This window comes from Psammomys obesus, unplaced genomic scaffold, assembly GCF_907164565.1.
Source record: "Psammomys obesus unplaced genomic scaffold, mPsaObe1.curated_primary_1811, whole genome shotgun sequence".
Classification (NCBI taxonomy): Eukaryota; Metazoa; Chordata; class Mammalia; order Rodentia; family Muridae; genus Psammomys; species Psammomys obesus.
In genome coordinates, this window is record NW_026593286.1 from 17,300,138 (window position 1) to 17,320,051 (window position 19,914).

General features: G+C 53.0%; 4 protein-coding genes across 7 annotated transcripts in view; 2 read left to right on the forward strand and 2 right to left on the reverse strand.

Annotated features, from left to right (window-relative positions):
* Window positions 1-6,562, forward strand: part of Tmbim1 (transmembrane BAX inhibitor motif containing 1) — a 16,640-nt gene extending 10,078 nt beyond the window's left edge. For both annotated transcript variants that reach the window (XM_055616526.1, XM_055616527.1), the window contains exons 3-12: window positions 813-907; window positions 1,829-1,893; window positions 1,988-2,041; window positions 2,495-2,545; window positions 3,244-3,283; window positions 3,558-3,595; window positions 3,729-3,816; window positions 4,110-4,205; window positions 4,859-4,912; window positions 5,277-6,562. In XM_055616526.1, coding sequence (XP_055472501.1) covers window positions 813-907; window positions 1,829-1,893; window positions 1,988-2,041; window positions 2,495-2,545; window positions 3,244-3,283; window positions 3,558-3,595; window positions 3,729-3,816; window positions 4,110-4,205; window positions 4,859-4,912; window positions 5,277-5,423 — 728 coding nt within the window. In that variant the 3' untranslated portion in view covers window positions 5,424-6,562. The remainder of the gene's footprint in view (window positions 1-812; window positions 908-1,828; window positions 1,894-1,987; window positions 2,042-2,494; window positions 2,546-3,243; window positions 3,284-3,557; window positions 3,596-3,728; window positions 3,817-4,109; window positions 4,206-4,858; window positions 4,913-5,276) is intronic.
* Window positions 1-9,743, reverse strand: part of Pnkd (PNKD metallo-beta-lactamase domain containing) — a 69,073-nt gene extending 59,330 nt beyond the window's left edge. The window contains exons 1-3 of one of the 2 annotated variants that reach the window (XM_055616523.1): window positions 9,655-9,743; window positions 8,747-8,915; window positions 7,382-7,752 (exon numbers count right to left, since the gene is read on the reverse strand). In XM_055616523.1, the coding sequence (XP_055472498.1) occupies window positions 7,560-7,752; window positions 8,747-8,915; window positions 9,655-9,721 (429 nt within the window). In that variant the 5' untranslated portion in view covers window positions 9,722-9,743 and the 3' untranslated portion in view covers window positions 7,382-7,559. Of the gene's footprint in view, window positions 1-7,381; window positions 7,753-8,746; window positions 8,916-9,654 lie in introns of those variants that run through there. The other variant, XM_055616520.1, reaches the window with a different exon arrangement.
* A 332-nt stretch (window positions 9,744-10,075) lies between these two features.
* Window positions 10,076-14,923, forward strand: Aamp (angio associated migratory cell protein). Of its 2 annotated transcripts, none has more exons than XM_055616524.1 (11): window positions 10,076-10,288; window positions 10,739-10,897; window positions 11,605-11,724; window positions 12,312-12,451; window positions 12,709-12,853; window positions 13,065-13,148; window positions 13,244-13,359; window positions 13,466-13,569; window positions 13,709-13,799; window positions 13,964-14,118; window positions 14,464-14,923. In XM_055616524.1, exons 1-11 carry the CDS (start codon window positions 10,168-10,170, stop codon window positions 14,537-14,539), a joined length of 1,311 nt encoding a protein of 436 aa, XP_055472499.1. In that variant the 5' UTR covers window positions 10,076-10,167; the 3' UTR covers window positions 14,540-14,923. The 2 variants fall into 2 exon arrangements, with proteins under 2 accessions (XP_055472499.1, XP_055472500.1); XM_055616525.1 differs by having other exon boundaries at window positions 10,077-10,288; window positions 10,742-10,897.
* Window positions 14,924-15,077: 154 nt separating this feature from the next.
* On the reverse strand, window positions 15,078-17,458 carry Gpbar1 (G protein-coupled bile acid receptor 1). Its single transcript, XM_055616958.1, has 2 exons — window positions 17,391-17,458; window positions 15,078-16,221 (listed from the first exon to the last, which is right to left on the reverse strand). The coding sequence occupies exon 2, from the start codon at window positions 16,177-16,179 to the stop codon at window positions 15,184-15,186; it is 996 nt and encodes a 331-aa protein (XP_055472933.1). The 5' UTR covers window positions 16,180-16,221; window positions 17,391-17,458; the 3' UTR covers window positions 15,078-15,183.
* Between the last annotated feature and the right edge of the window lie 2,456 nt (window positions 17,459-19,914).

The following is a 19,914-nucleotide window of genomic DNA, read 5'->3' on the forward strand; positions in this document are numbered from 1 at the left end:
CTTTTTTTTTTTTTTTTTTTTTTTTTTTTTTTTAACTATCTTAGGGCTGACACATCTCCAACCTTTATATACAGTCTGATTTTTGCCAACAGGTTGGTCAGTGAAGGTGAGGTTAGTCTATAGTAAGGGGCTAACTTATCCCCTCCTGGGAGGAGGTGGATTTTGCATTTCTCTTTGGTATGGGAGACTGAACTCAGGGTCATTTCATGCTAAGCCTATGTTCTGCCCATGAACTGTACCCCAACTCCTTCTGGGTAGATTTTTGGAAGCAGTTCCCAAAGAGGCATCCATGGAATGTTGGTGGCTTGCAGTAGCCCCAGTGTCCCAGAGCCAGCAAGTGTATGGCCAACTCCTATCTGGTCACGTGTTCTGAGGCAGATCTTAAGATATCACTTATAGGTGACAGTTACATATGGATTGTGAAGCCTGCTGTAGACCATAGCCCCTGCCCTCCTGTACCAACTTCCTGTGCACTTCTCCCCTCTTTTTCTCTGGTCCTCTATTCCCAAGGCCACTGCTCTGCCAGCTGCTTCCCTAGATGGTAATGCCACTATCCTGCCTCCAATGAGGCGGGCAGGGCACAGAGCCTGCAGGAGATGCTGGCTCTTTAGGACAGCTCTTTCTCACCTAAGCCTGGTTGGTGTCACTCTGAGGGTACCTACAGAACCCTAGGCTGATAAGAATCTGAGTTACAAGTGTGTCAAGTGTGTCTTTTGGACACACAAAGACCTGAGCCTTTGTTTGAGACAGGGTCAGGGGTACTTTGAGGTGAAGTCCCTAGTTGGTTTGATGTGGTCTGTCTCTGGTCCTAGGCCATGACTATGGTGGGGAGGAGAGAGCAGTAAGTGACAACTTTGGACCTGGAGAATGGGATGACCGGAAAGTCCGACATAAATTCATCCGAAAGGTGAGATATGGGCTGCCTGCCTCCTTGTGATTCTGTGCCCGCCCTCCCAAGGGGACCCCAGTCTTTGTGATCCTCTCTGCCTTGCCTTTGTTTTGGGATGACTGGGAAGGTCTACTTGGACTCTGCACTGGCCCTCCCTGCCCACTGCTCTGTTAGACAGCAAGCTACTGGGAGAGGAATGGAGCACGCTGCGTCTAAACCACCGCGTATCCCTTCTCTCAACCTGTCACAGAAAACTGCTATCAGTACAGGAGCAGGCAGGACGGGAGAGCGGTAAATTCTAGACTGACTATAAGCTGGATGCTGGGTAGGTGGAAAGTGGCCAAGAAACAGCCAGAGGTGGGCAGTGGGGTCTCGTCTAGGTCAGGCTGCAGTCAGGGAAGACTCTCTGAGGGCTCAAAGGGTGGAACCTTGTAAATTGCAGTCATTCTTTAACTTTTCAAGACTGATTTTATTTTTAGTTAATGTGTATGTGTGTGTATGTGCACTCACAGTATCCAAGGAGTCCGGAAGAGAGCACCAGATCCCTTGGAGCTAGGGTCACAGGTAGTTGTGAGATTCCTGATGAAGTTGCTGGGAACTGAACTCAGGCCCATGAGGAATAATAGGCCTTTTTTTTTTTTTTTTTTAATGTATGAGTGCTCTATCTGCATGTACACATGTGTGCCAGAAGAGGGCACCAGATCTCAGTATAGATGGTTGCAAAGCCACTATGTGGTTGCTGGAAATTGAACTCAGGACCTCTGGAGGAGCAGATAATGTTCTTAGTCACTGAGCCATCTCTCAAGACAGAGCCTTCCCAACTAAAAGGAGGCCCTTTGTACCACTAACAAAATGGGGGTGGGGTAGGTTGGCCCTTGGCACTGACTTCAGCAAGAGGATAGTATGAAATGTGAGCTATATTCCCCGGCTCTGTTCTAGGTCTATTCCATCATTTCCGTCCAGCTGCTCATCACCGTGGCCATCATTGCTATCTTCACCTTTGTGTGAGTCTCTCTCCTTTTCCCGGCCTGTGTTAACCTGCTAGACTGGCCACGGAGGGGCATGGTGTGACTCCTGTCTTGGTACCCTGTTTTACAGGGAGCCGGTCAGCCTGTTCGTGAGGAGGAACGTGGCTGTGTACTACATGTCCTAGTGAGTGTGTGCTGCTGCGGGGCCGGGAGGCGGGGACAGGGGCAGCTGACCAGCTTGGTTCAGGCCAGACAGTAATATGCCCTAGAAGAGAGGGCTTCCCAGAAACTGCAAGTCTCCCAGCAGGCTATGGTAGCAGGGGCGGGGGGGTCTACCCGAGGAGGAGTAACACCAGGGAATGCTGGGACAGGATGGGACCAGAAGATAGACCATAGTGGTGACATGTCAATTTCATGGCACTATCCAGATTCTCTTACCCAGTGTCTGTGATCACCCTGCACTTCCTGGTCCAGACCCTGCTCTAGGCTTCTCAGTGCTCTGGCTGAATCTTGCCCTTGCTTCCTACAAAGAAAGCAGCTTGGTCAAGAAGCCCAGGCTGCTGAGTGCTGCCCATGTTAGGCTAGGAGCAGGCCTTGGGAGTTCTGGCTTATAGCCATGTTGCATTTCTTCCCCCAGTGTTGTCTTCATCGTCACCTACCTGACCCTTGCCTGCTGCCAGGGACCCAGGTGAGTGCTGGAGACCCAGATGAGAGGAGGGCGGAAAGGGACACAGGGACGGAGTATTTTTGAGAGGAAAAGGGTTCGGACAGTGGAGAGAGGCTTAGGTGTACTGATGAAGGAGAAGAGGCCAGCTGTGGTACGAAGCAATGTGCGTTGCCTACCTAGCTATCTGTCAGTCTTACAAGATATGTAAGACTTGTGTATACAGGATATGTAGCATTCTGAGCACTTAACAAACAGAAAAGAAAAAACAAAAAGGGAGGAGGTAGCAAGACAGCTCGACAGGTAAAGGTACTTTCCACCAAGCCTGTTGGTTTGGGTTTGAGGCCTGACACTCACACATTGGAAAGAAAATGTTTCCCACAAGCTGTCCTCTGACCTCCACACATGCGCTGACGGGTGTGCATGCGCAGGCACGCCAGGGAAAGTTACCAGATCCCTAGCAGAAAGAACTTAAGGTTCAGAGAGGCCGAGGAACGTTGTCACGGTCACACAGGGGTCACGAGAGCTGCACATAAGTCCAGGCCTTGCTGGCTCCACAGGGCAGGTCTGTCCCAGGTTGTCCTTGTGTAAACACCTGAGGACCCTCCCTAAGGGAAAGGCGTATTCCTTGGGAACAGAAGCCAGGGGCTTCCTTCTGCTGAAGGAATGGCTAAGACTTGATGGGCCCAAGGCAGGTAACCAGGGTCTCTCTCTCTCTTCAGGCGCCGGTTCCCATGGAACATCATTTTGCTGATCCTCTTTGTAAGTCTAGAAGGGGAATGGGAGGCTTCTCCCAGAGAAGGGTTGGGGACACCCTTGTGGAAAAATGTTCCTGGCTGTCTCCTTGCCTTACCTGGCCCTGCTCTTGTTCTCCTCCGTGGCTGTTCTTTCCAATACAGTTACATCTACCCCCTGCCCTGGCAGGGCCGCGGTGGCCACAGTGTTGGGGCTGGAACTTAAGAGCCTGGCATGTGCTGAGCCATACTGTAGCCTGGGCTGTTCTTAACTGTTTGCCTTGTTTCTCTCCTTCCCTCAGACTTTGGCTTTGGGCTTTATGACAGGCGCCATTTCCAGGTACGTTCAGGGACAGTTTTCTATCTCTTGGTGAGGGAGTGTTGCAGAGGGCTGGATGGACTGCTGGCACAATCCTGAACACAGCAAGTCTGGCTTATGCCCCTGCCCATCTCAACTTCTTCCTTCTCCCCAGCATGTACCAAACCAGAGCCGTCATCATAGCTATGATCATCACTGCTGTGGTGTCCATTTCTGTCACCATCTTCTGCTTTCAGACTAAGGTGAGGATAGGGAAGGCTCTTCCCTGGCCACCCTGCCCTCTTACATACACACACCTTTGGATTTGGGCAGGCATGGGATGGCCCAGACCCTTGCAGGCCAGACGTTTCCCTAGTCTAATCTCCTGCTCCCGTGCTCCGTCCTTGCCAAGCTGCTTCCTGTATGTGTCCTTAGCTTGTCACTGTCACCGCCATGCTCCCGAGGACCAGCACTGGGACTCCCTACCTGGGGGCAGGCAGGGGCAGGCCTCTGGGATGCTAAGGATGACAGGGGCCCCCTTCTCCCTCTCTGCTAGGTGGACTTCACCTCCTGTACAGGCCTCTTCTGCGTCCTGGGAATTGTGTTGATGGTGACCGGGATTGTCACTAGCATTGTGCTATTGTTCAAATATGTGAGTGACTGCCACAAGGGCAGGTGGTGAACCCTGTCAGCAGACTTCTGTGGAGCAGGGGTGGGCCCTGCTTCCCACACCTCTCCGTTGGCTAGTGCAGACACCATCACGATACCATCCTTTTTTGGTTAGGGTATACTGGATTTCTCTCTCAGGCAGATGGTAAACCACAGCCCCCACGGTCCTGGATAGCACCAGTCACTTCCTACAGGAAGTGGTAGGTTAGCTGTAGGTTAGATCAGGTTCTGTGAGGCAAACCTGAATTCCTGGTCAGTCAGGCCTGGATGTAAGGGGCCTTGGGATGGCTGTTACCAGTTGGCTGAGGGAAAGGATCAGGAGAGGTGCTGCCTGCCTCACCATGGCTGGTCCTGGTCTGTGCATAGGCACTTGGCAGCGGTGCTGAGCAGGGTAGCGGGCAACTCAAGGTTGCTGAGGGGCTTCTCTAAACTGTCCCCAAGGTGGGCTGTGGGACAACCACTGCTTTCTCTGACAGATCAATCACATTTTCAGTTTCTCCCAGGATCCAGAGAGGCAGGATAGGGGAACCTGGAGAGGTAGCTTCCCTGAGCTCCCTGCTTGGAAGCTGGAGTTGCAGGGCCTGCTTTGGGCATGCTTTGCTTGACTTCCTGACACCACACTGTGCTATTTCACAGATTTACTGGCTCCACATGGTCTATGCCGCTCTGGGGGCCATCTGTTTCACTATGGTAAGTTTGTTCCCTGTTCTGGGAGGGGGAACTGAGAGGGTAGAGATGGAATTGAGGGTAGAGACGGAACTTTGGGAGCTTGGGAGGCGGGGAGGGGTCATGGGTCTTCTTCCTGTTTAGAGGTTTTAGAAGTTTCTGGCATCCCTGTTGTTTTTTATTCACACTGCCTGCTGAATGACGACTGTGTGTCGGTCTTTGATAGACAAGTAAACTACTCAAGGGCAGAGACCATGTACCACACTACTCCTTAGCAATTCCATCAGGAAGCTGTATGGATGGCACAGGTGCTCTCAGGACAGCGTGCTGACCAAAAACGAACTCTTGGCACTGAGCTCCTAGGCACTCATGTCTGGTTTCCCTGCAGTTCCTGGCTTACGACACACAGCTGGTCCTGGGGAACAGGAAGCACACCATCAGCCCGGAGGACTACATCACAGGCGCCCTGCAGATCTACACAGATATAGTCTACATCTTCACCTTTGTGCTCCAGCTGATGGGGAATCGAGACTGAGGGGGGGGGGAGGGAGGGGAAAGAGAGAGAGAGAGAGAGAGAGGAGAGAGAGAAGGACTTCCCCTTTCCTGGCCTGGGTCTCACTCTTAACTATTGGGCTGGCCCCTAGGTCTCTTCTCCCCTCAGATAATCTGTTGAGTTTCCTCTCCGTCTGACGGGAGGGCCTCTGGCTGTATTATGTGAGAATTAAGAGTGCTGGAATTACTGGCAGCTCTTGCCCTCAGTGAGTTTGGCAAGGACTAGACTGAAGTTGTATCTCCTCCCCTTTACCCATGATGAGGATGCACCAAACTCTTAGTGTGTGGGTGTGGGGAGTGGGGAGCTTGTGAACACAGGAGCTGCAAGGTGAAGAGGCTCCCCTCCCACCTCGGCCACAGGGTTCTCGGCTAGGTAGCTGGAGCTGCTCCCCTCCTGGATTCACTAAAGCCAGAGGCTTTGCCCCCAGCTCTAGTACTCATAGACACTTGCCCTGTCTGCACTCTTTAGGCTTGACATCTCTTAGCTCTGAAGCTGGAAGAGATCTGTGCCCTGGGCTCTTTCTGTTCCAACCCCATATTCCAGTAACATGTATAGACTATTTATCTGGGCTAGGGGGAAAGACACTGAGCAAAGGTCATTCAGTGTGGGTGGGGGGCTAATGGAATGGCATCTACCCTGGCTGGCACCCTGAGGTGCCTGGCCTTCTGAGGCGTTAAAAATCTGATATGGAGGGACCTCCTCCTGTCTCGGCTTTGACACTCATAGAAAGTTGAGAGGGGGAGGACAGCAAGTGAAGTAGTTTGTAGGATCTTGAGTGTGGCAGGGAAGCAGTCTGGGTGAAGAGATGGTCCCCTTGCTAGTCTGAGAAACACTGAAGCCCACCCTGGCACCCAGAGACCTTCCCTTCTAACACAAGTTCACTCTGTTCCAAACTCAGTAGGCTGGGAGGTTTATGGCCTAGAACCCCCTCTCCAAGCCAGCTACTGCTTTCCATGTAGTCCAAGTGCCTTCAGCTGGTACAGGGGTGGGGGTAAAAGCCACCTCATCATGTGGGGTGAAAACCCCCAAGGATGTAGAGCTGTTCTGTCCAGTCCTTGATTCTGACTGTATCACAAAGGGACACAACTAGAAATGTAATAAAGTTTTATGTTTGGCATTAAGACCCTGAGTAACTATGGTTTTCTTAACTGTAAGGAGGTGGCGGCTTTGGCCAAAGGATCCACTTCTGCCCTCAGGTTGGAACCCATTCTGTGGAACTAAGCAAATTTTCTTGAAACAATTCTTGGTGATGGGTGAGACAGGCTGCTCAAATGTCAAAAAGTAGGCTGTGGAAAGGAGTGCAGATCTGTAGTGCTGGATCCAGAAGGGCCTTCCCAACCATCCTGCTAGACCACTTTCGTGTCATGACCCTTCTGTAAAAGCTCCCTAGCTTTAACTCCCAAGCTGTGTCTTTATGTAACTTTTTTAAAAGACAGGAAAGGGACTAGACCATGGGGTTTGAATCTAGTTTCTCTTATAAATGAGGAAAATGAGGTCCAGAGAAGCTGACATTATTTAGGTGTTTGTTTGTTTTTGTAATTTCTTTTCTTCCATGTCCTAAATGCTACTTTTGGTTTGTTGTTTGTTTTTTGAGACAAGGTCTCTTTACTATGTTGCTCTGGCTGTCTTGAAACTACATAGACCACCCTGGCCTCAAACTCAGAGATCCATCTGCCTTTGCTTCCTGAGTGCCTAGATTAAATATGTTCATGTCTGACCGGCTGTAACTAGTTGAAGCTGCATCAGAAGCTGCCCTCCTGACTGGTAGCTCTAAAGACTTAGGTCTCCAGGACCTGTACCTAGGCTTGTCGCACTGAAGTCTGTGGTTACTTTACCACCCAACTGGGGACACGGGTCTTCTGTGAGGGAATAGGGATGAACAGCCAGCCCCACTCTGCCCCCCCCCCCTCCCCAGGGCTTACAAATTCAGCCTTGCTTCCTTTCTATGCCAGTACTTAATAACTTTATTTCCATTTGGCTGGTTCCTCTGTAGAAGAGATGGGTGCTGATGGCAGCTTGGACACCATGCGCCCTCTGGTGGGCCTCAGGGGCAGTGACCACAGTTGGCCACTTAGCACTTCAGTCAATAGTCTAGGGCAAGGTTGCAGTGATCCTCACTTAGGTCTGTACCCCAGACCCAACTTCAGGGAGCTGGGCTTGCTGGGAGGAAGCCCTGAACCTCTGGCTCTCATACTCGCCCGTGTTGGACACCCGCATGTTCTGCCGAGCCTTCATCTGCTTCAAACGGTCCTTCTCCACTTCCTGCTTGGTGAGGACGAAGAAGAGGATACCACAGGGGAAGCCGATGGCCCTAAGGATGGGGAGATGTGCACGGGGTTTGGGCAGGGGCTGGGACTGAGTCAGAGGAACTGGAAGAATCAGTCCAGCTTTGCCACTTGTACAAATGACGTGGTGATACCTCTTATATCTGCTCTTTGGGTAGGGTGCCAGAGGGACCCCATAAACCAGATCCTGCTGCAGCCTGCTTAACATACTGTAATAGCCCTCTACTACATTCTGGCCAACTCCAAACTCCTAGGCAATGGCACTAAAGGCCCAGTGATGTCCTGCCTACCTCAACATTTCTCCTCTTGTGGCTGATATTCATAGCCTCTTCACTCCTGCTGAATGCTTATGTGCGATCGCCTGAGAAGCCCAGGCTCTTTCTGAGCTAGCAAAAATGTCCCCTCTGTGACACTGTCTCAGTCCCTTCCCAGACCCCTCTTTTTTCCTTTTGGTGCTGTGGCTAGAACTCAGGGCTTCAGGAATGTTAAGCATGTGCTTAGCCACTAAGGTACATCAACCAACAGTCTATTAATCGGAGTAACTACTACTCAAAGAGGGCCTTGGTAGGGGCCGAAGAGGACGAAGTCACAAGACCTGGTGAGAACCCCAGCTGGGAGCCTCAGTTCCCTCCTTGGTGAGATGGAAAGCTTAAAACACTATAGGGCAAAGTACTGTCATACCTTAGCCAGAATCTGAACCAAATAAACTCACAGAACCACTTCTAGCTTCTACGCAACATAATCTACCACCATTTTAATCTTACCCCAGCTCCCAAAAGGATGAAGCCAGCGAACCAAATTTAAATCAGCTCAGCTCAGCTTGCTCCACAGAAAAGCCACTGTCTCCCCAATTTTACATTTTGTTCCACGCCCCCTGCCTCACTCCTCTGAGACTCCATCCCTTGAATCCAGCAAGTCCCTTCCCTTGGGGACCACCTGCAACTTAAGAGAAGTTTCTAGGTCCCAACATCCCTTCAGTGCACTCCCGACTTGGCAGGCAAAGGGGCAGTTAGAACTCACCAGGCTAGTCCCACAGCTTTCATGGGGTTCCTGCCTCTCTTTCTGGGAATGTATTCCAGCTCAGGGGAGAGGGGCTCAGGCTCCTCCTTGCACTCCGGTGAGCTGTGGCTCTGCAGTGCTCTGGTCCTGTTCTGGGAAGCCTTGTTAGCTGTGGCTCCAGAGAGGATCCCTGTGAATAAAAGTACGTACGGCTGGTCAGTATGGGAGATGAGGGAGGGGAGGAGGGGCTGAGATTTGAGGAAGGGGAGTGACTGCAATTTGGAGTAGCAAGTGCTGTGAAGGATCTAAAGAGAAACGAGAAAACCGCCGCCATCGAGGTGACACCTTTGGAAGCTACTTCCACGTCACTGCGGGCTCCTCACCCTGGTGCCAAAGCAGCGAGCTTCGCTGCTGCTCTATTCAGAAGACAGGTTGGGAAGGACTGCAGAGGGACTCACCGGAGACATACGTATGAAGGAAATTCGGGGAACTGATTTAAAACTGCAGGGCCTTAGCTATCCTTAAGGATAACTAACTCCATCCCCTCGAAGAGGAAACTGAAGCCCCGAGAGAGGAGCTGCTTCGCACAAGGTCAAATCGCTAATTACCCAGTACTAGAACTCCAGCCTCCAGAAGCCCAGGTCTCTTTCCTCTGCACTGCGGTGAGTGTGAAACCCCTGGAACGCGGGAGTCTAAAGGCTTCTTTGGGACTCTGGCAGCAAGACCCTAGACATGCCGTGCAACCTGAACGCAGGGGTTGGACGGGGTGACCTCTAGAGCGAGCATCTTTTCACCCCCAGACTCTCTAAGATCCTGCAGAGAGGTGTGGGCAGCAACTGGCAGCCTGACTTCCTGCTGTCGCGCCGGGTGGGATGTGAAGGGAATGGAATCTTTTAGAGCCCTGCCCTCCCGGGGGTCCCTCTGCTTACCCCGAAGTACGCGGGCATTTCTTGCCCCCCGGCCCTTCAGCGCTGTAGCAGCTACCACCGCCGCCATGTTCAGGTCCCACCCCCCTTCACTGAGCTCCCCGTCGGGAATTGTAGTTTGCGTAAGGGGCCTCCCCCGCGCCTTCCGTCCTGCCTACAGATCAGAAACTACATTTCCCAGAAGTCAGCGTAGCGGGCCCGGGAGAACTACTCCTCCCAGGAGACCCCGGAGGCGCGCACGCTCGCTTGTTTCTCTCCAGCTGGGGGCGGAGTCATGTAGGGAGGAGCTTGGGTCTCCCGCCACGCCCCGACCTGGTCATCCCAGTTCTGCCTTGTCATTGGCGGCTCAGTCAGTCTCCCTCCGTCGCTATTGGCTTGGATGCCGTCGGTCTTTCGGCCGGGAGTCACCTACGCCTACTTCCTCCCGGGAGGAGGGGCTCGAGTTCCGCGTCGTCGCGCAGAGCTGACTCTGGGAGGCGTTTGGGCCCAGAGAAGTGGATCGGTAGGTTTCGCCGCATGGAGTCCGAATCGGAGAGCGGAGCGGCCGCTGACACCCCGCCGCTGGAGACGCTAAGCTTCCACGGAGATGAGGAGATTATTGAGGTGGTAGAACTGGATCCAGGCCCGCCGGACCCGGGTGAGAACTGTAGCTCCCGAGGCCACGGGACAGGAGGCGCTCACCCCTGGCCTCTGACCCCTGCTTCTCCCCCTCCCCCCTTGCCTACCGGTCGTTCCTACCGACATTTCTTTTCCAGCCTTCCTTCCCTACCCCCCACACTTAGTTTCGAGGCCTGGCGGGGTGGGGGTTCCCTGACGCCTCCCCTGGCCCTTCCCCTCACACACCCCCTTCCCATCATGCCCTCTGTCCTCTCTTCCCACACTGTGGCTGGCCAAGGCCAGGTCTTCAGACCTAGTCTCTCTCCCCCTCCCCGCCCCCCCAAGCGCTTTCTTCCTGCTCGGTATGTGTGGGACGACACCTTAATCTTTGGATACATGACCCACTCTATCGTCACCCTATTCACTCTTCACCCCTTACCCCATTCCTCCTATATCTTTCGAGACCCATCTTTTAACCCTTTTCCCAAAGCAGATGATCTCGCCCAGGAGATGGAAGACGTGGACTTTGAGGAAGAGGAAGAAGAGGAAGAGGGCAATGACGAGGGCTGGGTCCTGGAACCCCAGGAAGGGGTGGTCGGTAGCATGGAGGGCCCTGATGATAGTGAGGTCACCTTTGCATTGCACTCAGGTAGGCCTTTGAGGGGATCAACTCAGATCAGTGCAGATGGGCCTTTGAGTATGGCCCGTTGGCCCTGAACAGGATATTATGGGAGACAAATGGGAAAGCCACTGACCTTGGCCTGCAGGAAATTCATAGGACGGGCCAATGGGATTAAATGGCTTGGGACACCTGGGTTCAAATCCTGCCTCTGCTGTTTAGCAGTGTATCACCTTTGTTGGCTTTCTGGATCTTGAAGTTCTTTTTTTTTTTTTTTTTAAACCTGTTTTGGATGAGAGTGAATGGAAGTGACTTAAGTGGAAATTAAAAGCAGTTTACATTCCGAAAGGAGCATTAACAGTGCTCTTCTCAGATGCCAGCTCTTAGTAAGCCAGTCTCATGAAGCTCTCATCACTCACTTCATGGCCAGCCTGCTCTCTCCTGTACTGTGAGCAGTACACATGGTCCCGCCTCTTGGCTTGTACCTTAGAGTGGGGTGGTATGGGAACAGAACAGCAGGGGCATGTGCTCTGGAGTAGGACCTGGGAGTTGTGTGGGCTTGGGAAGAGTTTTTCTAACAACCTGATGCTTCAGACAAGAATTGGATGCACTCTTTCCAGGAGAGACTTAATGGCTTTGGGGGAAGGGGGTGTGCCTCCCTGAAGTTCCTGAAAAGACAGGCCTCTGGGTGAGAGCACACTTCCATCCCCTTTCTCATGGGCTGTCTCTTGGGGTAGCATCTGTGTTTTGCGTGAGCCTGGACCCCAAAACCAACACCTTGGCAGTGACAGGCGGTGAGGATGACAAAGCCTTTGTGTGGAGGCTCAGTGATGGCGAGCTGCTCTTTGAGTGTGCAGGTGAGAGGCTGGGGAGGTTATGTTCTTGTGGACGTCTTGGCGGGTGGCCTGTGTGAACACCCAGCAGCTGTGTACTGCCCGTGCCTTGTGTTGAATCCAGGAACCCGCAGTAGAAGAATTAACTGTTTTGTAAGCACTTGGGCAGAAAGTACTAACTGGCCAAAGGAGTCTGGCTGAGATGAGCATGGGAGGAGGTGGTACTGGTGTAGGAGTAGGAAGAGGCTCAGAGAAGACTGAAGTACGGCTTAGGAGGCCGAGGCTCTGGTTGGTTGATAGTGGGGTCTCATATCTGTTCTTGGGAAACCTGGAGTTTCTGTTCTCTAGAGCTGCAGAGAGTTGCTCTCTTGTTCTGCTGAGAATCGTAGTTCTACCTTTTTTCCTAGTTAGTTGTTTTTAAAAGGTTGCTAGATACGTAGGTCATGTGTCCCCAGCATTTGGATGCCTTTTGATGTTCTTTTTCTGCCACTTTTTCTTTTTTTTTAAAGTTATATAGTTGGGTTGGACTTGGATGTAGCCAAGGCTGGCCTTGAACTTGCAATATCTCTCAGGCAAATTTGACCTCAGAATCTGCCTAATTCTCTTTGCAGGCCATAAAGACTCTGTGACATGTGCTGGTTTCAGCCATGACTCCACCCTAGTGGCCACAGGGGACATGAGTGGTCTTTTGAAAGTCTGGCAAGTGGATAGCAAGGAAGAAGTCTGGTCCTTTGAAGCAGGAGACCTGGAGGTGAGATCCTTGGAGTGGTGGACTTCAACTCTTATGGGACCTCAAGTAAGGGAGGGTGCTTCTGGGAGGAGTAGAGGCCGGCATATGCATATCTCTACTGGAGAAGTTTGCCTCGAGCCACAGCGCCCCTAGCTCCGCAGTGTTCACCTGTAAAGTTTGTGCTGACCTCAGAAGCAGGGACACCTTGGGTGCAGTTCATGGGCTCTTAGGGAGGCTGGGTAGCAGGCCTTGCTTGCTGATCCTCCCTCTCTGCGCAGTGGATGGAGTGGCACCCCCGGGCCCCTGTCCTGTTGGCGGGTACAGCTGATGGCAACACTTGGATGTGGAAGGTACCAAATGGTGACTGTAAGACCTTCCAGGGCCCTAACTGCCCTGCAACCTGTGGCCGTGTCCTCCCTGACGGTGAGAGCAGCTGTCTCTTGCAGGGGTTAGAAGTGGATCCAGTGACTTGGGGGTACTGCAGTCATCCCAGCCTCCTGCTGCCCCACATGCTAGGCTACCTGTGACTCCTGGGGAAATTTGGGGGCCCCTCCTCTATTCTTCCTGCTCATTCTTTGCTTGGTGTGTCAGAGTGCACCCTCTGTGCTCTGGTCATTCATGCCTTGGTCCTTAGGGAAGAGAGCTGTGGTAGGATATGAAGATGGTACCATCAGGATTTGGGACCTCAAGCAGGGAAACCCCATCCATGTACTGAAAGGTACCGGAGAGGGGAGGGTGTTCACGTGGGCTTTGTGGGAGGAGCCTGAGAGTCAGGTAAAGACTCAGAGCCTGTGTACCCCTGCTGTGTTCTAGGGACTGAGGGTCACCAGGGCCCTTTGACCTGTGTTGCCACCAACCAGGATGGCAGCCTAATCCTCACTGGCTCTGTGGATTGCCAGGCTAAACTGGTCAGTGCCACCACCGGCAAGGTAAGTAGCTTGGGCTTCTGTCTGAACCTCCTGTCCCTCCCCTGCCCTTTTCCTCTTGTTAAGGGACCTGGAGCCCAGGTCTGTAAGCCTCTTCTCTTACCTATAGGTGGTGGGTGTGTTCAGACCCGAAACAGTTGCCTCCCAGCCCAGCCTGGGAGAGGGGGAGGAGAGTGAGTCTAACTCTGTGGAATCCTTGGGCTTCTGCAGTGTGTGAGTCTGAGCCGAGCCTTGGCCTGGAAGACTGAAGGAGGGAGGTGGCTTTGAGAAGGGACCCAGACATTGGCACCAAGGAGGAGAGAAGGTACATAAATCTAGGGCCTCAAAAGCCTTCCTTCTGTCACCTTCCCAGGATGCCTCTGGCCGCTGTCGGCTATCTGGATGGAACCTTGGCTATCTATGACCTGTCCACACAGACACTCCGGCACCAATGTCAGCACCAGGTATGTGTCTGGGGCTTTGTTCTGACACGGTGGGCTGTTGTGCTGGCTAAGAGGCAGCCTGCTCTCCATGGCCCTGTGCCTCCCTCTGTCTGAGGGTGGGGATGGGGTCTTCTCTCCCTCCTGACTTCTGCCCTACTCTGTTACTGTGTCATATTCCGGGACAGTCGGGCATTGTTCAGCTGCTTTGGGAGGCCGGCACTGCTGTGGTATACACCTGTAGCCTGGATGGCATTGTGCGTCTCTGGGATGCCCGGACTGGCCGCCTGCTTACCGACTACCGGGGCCACACCGCGGAGATCCTGGACTTTGCCCTCAGCAAGTAAGCACAGTGATCTGGTACCTCTAGAAAGATGTCTGGTGTAAGGTAGTCCAGGTCCTTTGGGGAATGGGAGGGGATCCTAAGAGAAATGAAACCTAATACCTGTTGTATAGCTCTGTGTTGCTCCCATATTAGGGGTTTCCTTCATTGATTCTCTTGTGGTTTGCATGGGCATGGTTGAATCAGCTCCCTGGTTTTGAGGGAAGGGCCTGAGAACTAGGTGCAGATTCAGTTAGGAACCTAGAATAGAGGCCATGCTGAAACAGCTGCCCCAGGACCCTGGGGAATGGGCTTGAACTGTGCCTCAGGTTCCTCCGTCCTTTCACCCCTGTTTTCTGTCTACAGAGATGCTTCCCTGGTGGTGACTACATCAGGAGACCACAAAGCGAAAGTCTTCTGTGTCCAGAGACCCGACCGCTAGCGGCTGTAGCCTCTGGCATGGTGTCTGGTGTTGAGGAGGAATAAAGGGACACCCCTGCCCCCATCAGAGGTGCAGAGGGAAGAGGAGGGGTGTTATTGGACTGTTTTCCAACCCCTTCAGCTGACCTGCCCACTCCTTGTCCTTTTCCTCTCTAGAGACCCGCCTTGCCAGGCCCTCCCTCCCCTGTCCAGCCCTAGGGCCTTTTAGGAGGCCCATGTTTCTTTCACTTTGATTTGCTGGTGTGAGCCATGGGGTGCGTCTTTGTATGTGGGGGGTAGGTCTTTGAGGTTCCCGTTCTTTCCCTTCCCAAGTCTCTGGGGAAGGAAAGGAGGAAGAGAGACTAGTTACAGATTTTAAAAATGTAAATAAAATATACTTCCCAGAGGCAGTGTCTGTGTGCATTTTGTGCTGGCTGGACAGGAAGACAGTGCCTCATTGGAGGGAGAAGCCCCCTTTGTGCTCAGTCTGTCTCAGGGTCCTTCTAGGGCAGTCCACTTGTCCCTCCTACTTCCTGAGATAGGGAAGAAGATAACCTGCAAAGGTGGCCAGAGATTTATTTGGTCTGGGTGAGGTCTTACGGAGAAAGGGCTCTACTCCAAAGAAGTGGGCATGTGAGATGGATGAAGGCTCCTGGGAGGCATTCCTTAATTCAAGTCCAGGTCAGTGCTGCTTTGGCTGCTGGTGTGGTAGGCAGTGCTGGGGCCTGGACTGTCCCTCTTGGCTCTTCCTCGAAGCACTCGTAGCCACCTTTGGGCCCCTGCCCTCCAGGGGGCCGTGTAGCGCTGATCACCCAGGCCCATGGCCACCGGCACAGCTGCAGCGCTGGTGCTGCCCAGTGAGATGAGAGATAGCAGAGTTCCAGGCCCTAGCGGTGGACGGCGCTCATAGGCCAAGACTGACAGGAGCAGTGTGGCAACATAGGGCCCCCAACACAGCAAAAAGAGCAGCATGGCTCCTGCCTGTGCCCTAGCCTGCCTCCAGGTGAGAGCCCTGGCCAGGGTGGAGGGCGCATCACGGCACACGGCCCGCTCCAGTCGTCGGATATCCTGCAGTTGGTGGTGGGCGGTGGCCAGCACGCGGACAGAGAGAAGGGCAGCCGCCCCCACTGCAGGCAGCAGGAGCCCATAGACTTCGAGGTAGAGGTAGGGGGCCGGGAAGACGGCTTGGGAGCTGCAGTTGGCACCAGGGCTCCAGTGGTTCCAGCCCAGAACAGGCAGGCTGGCAAAGAGCAGGGGGCCGACCCAGGTGAGGAGCAGGGCTAGCCGCACACTGCCATGGGGCCGGAGAGGCTGCAGCACGGCCATGTAGCGCTCCCCGTGCACCAGCAGCAGATTGGCGAGCAGGGAGAGGAAAGAGAAGTTGGGGGCCGAGTGGAGAAGAAGGCAGGACCAGTAGCCCCGATGGCTCCTGCTCCACAGCCCAGGCAGCACTGGCAGTGCCAGCCCAGTGAGTAGCCCGGCTAGCAGTAGGCTTAGGAAGAAGCAGCCAGCAGGTGGGCTGCGCAGGTGTCGGTCCAGGGCGATGCCTAGGGCCAGGAGTAGGTTGGCGATGACGATGAGGCTTGCCAGGGCCAGGGAAAGCCCCAAAACCCCCATGGGAATGGAGCTGGCCACCTCTCCAGTGTTGTTGTGTGTCATCATGGGTCTTGGCACATGGAAGGCCTGGAGCTACAGCCGGCATGCCTGGATGGAGGAGTGGCCAGAGTTAGGTTGGCGCTGCAGTCATGTTCTGGTGGGGACACATGTTAACAGAGGCTACAGCCTCAGACTATGGGCCTGCTGACAGATGTTCTCTGTTGCCAACTTAAAAAATTACAGAGAAGTCACGCTTTTGGTTTCTCTTGGAAAATCAGTCTGGCAACATACATATCCCATGCCGTATCTTAGAAGAGGCTGCCCTTCAGGCAAGAACCACAGTGCCCAACAGACAGCCCCTGGGCAGCTGTGTTTATGACCATTTAGACCAGAAGGCAACCTACCCAAAGCATTTGTCAACTTTTGCCTGCCCATGTCAGGGTGCCTAGAGAGGACAGTGGCTGGCCAGCCACTTGGGTGAGAGGTTCCCAAAGGCCTGGGAAGTCACAGAGGGCACTCCTACCGGGTCTACACTTGGAGCTGGTTATAGTTCAATAAACAGCCTCCCGGTAGGACTTCCAGCCCATAAACTTAACTCATCCGCTCCACACTAGCAACAGGCCCTTCCTGGGAACTGGAGGGAAGGGTGGGGGAGATACTTGGCAGGGAATTGGGGTGTGTGTGTGCTAAGAACAAAGATAGAAACCCCTCACCTCTAAACACAGGCTGAACCCGGGACAAGGAGAAGCCTCCAAACTGACTCACTAGCTTGCTTTCAACTTGGCTGCCTGATCTCAGGCGCAGGTCACATTGGAGGGTCAGTGGGAGGGAGGGTTCCTGGATCTCGTCAATGGGAGCATCTGCCCCGTTGCTAGGATCAAAGTCAATATGGAAGGATTCCACCTGGGCTCCTCTGGCCTCTCCCAGGGCCTGCATCAGCTGTGTGATTACCTTAGGCTGTGAGATGCGCTCCTTCCTTCTCAACAGTTCCCAAACTGCACTCCTGATGCTTTCCCCTCCCTTGGCCCTATTCTTCCATCTCCCACAGCCTGTCGCCCCTCCTAGTTTGTTCCCTTTCCTCCCTACACCGTCTACTTTTATTAAACTACTGAGACCTGGCCTGAGCTAGTTTCCACCCCAGCCTCCCTCAGAGTAGCAAAAAGGGTAGAGATGAATGACATGCAGGGGTAAGGTCCCGGTGGTGTGTGAACCACGGCTCCTGGATACTCCAGAGGCTTGAGCTAGTGCAGGAGCAGAGCTGGTTGGTGTGTACTCACATGGCTATTAGGAGCAGGTGGTGTTTGCCAGCCCTTCAGCTGAGGATCAGAGAGTCACAGCAACCACTCTTACAGGTCTTCGGGCCATGCTGGGTGTCCTGGCCAATGAGTGCATGGTGCTTCTATGCCGGGAGCAGCAAGAACCAGGCTTGCCTGCTCAGACTCTGCCCTGGCCTGGGTTCCTGAAGCCTGGACTCCTCCTCTGGGGTGGGACTTGGCACATCCTGACTGCTTTTACTGAGAGGCCTCCCCTCCTGTGTAAGTGAACCCTTCCCTAGCAGTCTGCCACATCATGAAACCTAGGTGGCATTTCCTTACCACTGAGAACCCTCTTGCTGTCATTGCCAGGCTCATCTTGGAAATACGTTCTAGCTGATGAATAATGTTTGATCTACAGCACAGTTCCCCTCCTGCTGGTAGAGCTGTTTTAGGTATCTTAAACCCCAGATGGCCGGTCAGCAGTGCGCAACCAGCTAGATCCTTCTGCTGACACACCAAAGGACAATGTGCATGCAAGATGGGGGATGGTGGCTAGGGTTTGGGGCCTGAGAATCTTCACTGATCCCCATCATTAGAGAGCCTTTTAGCTTAGAAATCCTGCCTTGTTTTCCTGAGCCTGAGTTCATCCTATATACCTCTTAACTTTTCCAATGTCGTAAGACAGGGTCTCAGAATACCCAGGCTGTCCTTGAACTCCTAAGTAGTGGAGTATCACCTTGAACTTCTGATCCTTTTGCCTCTACCTATACTAGGGTTATAGCTTTGTGTCACTCTGTCTGATGGTCTTACATTCACCACATTACAGGCAGGTTATAGAACTCAGGATTCATTCATGTTAGGTTCGTATTTTGTCAACTGAACTGCATAGCAAATCCTCAACTGCTTTCTGGGTTAAGTTTTGGGTTGTGCACACGGCACAAGTGTATCTGGTATAGAGGTTCACGGTTATGATCCCGACATTTTGGAGGCTGAGGCAGGGGGATCAGTGACTTTGAGACTCTTTCAATACTGTCAGTCTTCCCCAAAAGGAAAAGTGACCTGTGGGGAATGTGATAGGCATCTGTGGATACCACAATGCTTGAAGGGAGGTCAACTCAACAAATGACTGGTTTGTCCTCCATGGCAGCTTAGAGACATATAGTGTGATTGGTTGGCATGACAGGGCTGGCGGTGGTCCTACTTCTTTTTTTTTTTTTTTTTTTTTTTTCCAAGACAGGGTTTCTCTGTGTAGCCTTGGCTGTCCTGGACTGGCTTTGTAAACCAGTCTGGCCTCGAACTCACAGAAATCCTTTGCCTCCTTGAGTGATGGGATTAAAGGTGTGTGTCTTCATGCCTGGCTCAACTCTTTTTTTATGTGCATAGTAAAGCTTAAAATTGTACTTACCTAAGCCGGGTTCGGGCTTGGGTGCTGGCACATGAAGGTTGCAGTAAGTTGCAGCCGCTTCAGAAACATAGTGAGACCTTGTTTCAAACCAACAAAAGCAACCAAACAGACAAAAGAAAAAAGGGACTCCCCCTCCGGCAAAGACGGTGACTAGACCAGCCCCTGGCTCTCCAGTACTTGATTACAGTTAATGCTCACATCCTTAGGATTTCTGCTCTTTGCAGCTGTCCCCTTCAAACAAGTACTCCCCCGAGGAAAGGAAGGTAGGGAGCCCAGGAAATCAAATGGATGGCATTTCTGCTCCTCAGGAAAACTGAGAAACCTAGGTACAGTGAGAGAAGGGCAAGTTTGCAGGGTGGAAGCCAAGAGTTCCATGTTCGATTCTACCGGTATCAAGTGCAGCTTTAGAGTGAAGGCAGGAGAGGAGCCCAGCCAAACTCCCTAAGGACTGAAACAGGATGGGGTTGCAGCAAGAAAGCTGGAATTGAGATGAGAGCAACCTCCTCACAGAGCAAGTGGACTACAGTGCCTTTGGAGAGATGCAGCCTCAAAGGCCAGAGGATTGAGGATTCTGGCACTGTTTGCCCTCCTGCCCTCTGGCACACATTCCAGGGGCCTGGAGAGGTGGGGCTTGTACTGGGAGACTAAGCAGAGCAGCCTTAAATCCATCCTCCAGGACGCCAGCACACAGTCTCAGACCCACGCAGTGGCAGTGGGGCATGAGTCAGGCTCTGGGAGAGTTCAGCCTGGGGCTGAACTAAAGTGGTGCAAGACCCCTCCGATACAGGGCTGCCAGGAATAAACAGCCTGTTTTCTGTTCCCAGCCTCCCTCCCCAGAGATTCAGGATGTCTGTTTCTTCTCTGGCCTGTCTAAACACTGTGTGTGGTATGACATGTGAGCGGGACAGCTCAGGCAGTGGGAGCTGGAGACCCTGGGTTCTGTCCTGTACTCACTTCAGCTTATCTGCTTCCTCTCTGTAACTGTCATGCCCTGGGCCATGACAGTTTTTGTTTTTTTTTTTAAACCCTTCCACCCACAGTAGGCTCCAGTGCAAGTTTTCAGACGCTCCATCTGCTGCCTGTGGCCCTGACCTGCTCTTTCCTTGGTGGAGAACATGTGCTGGAGTGGACAATCCAGAC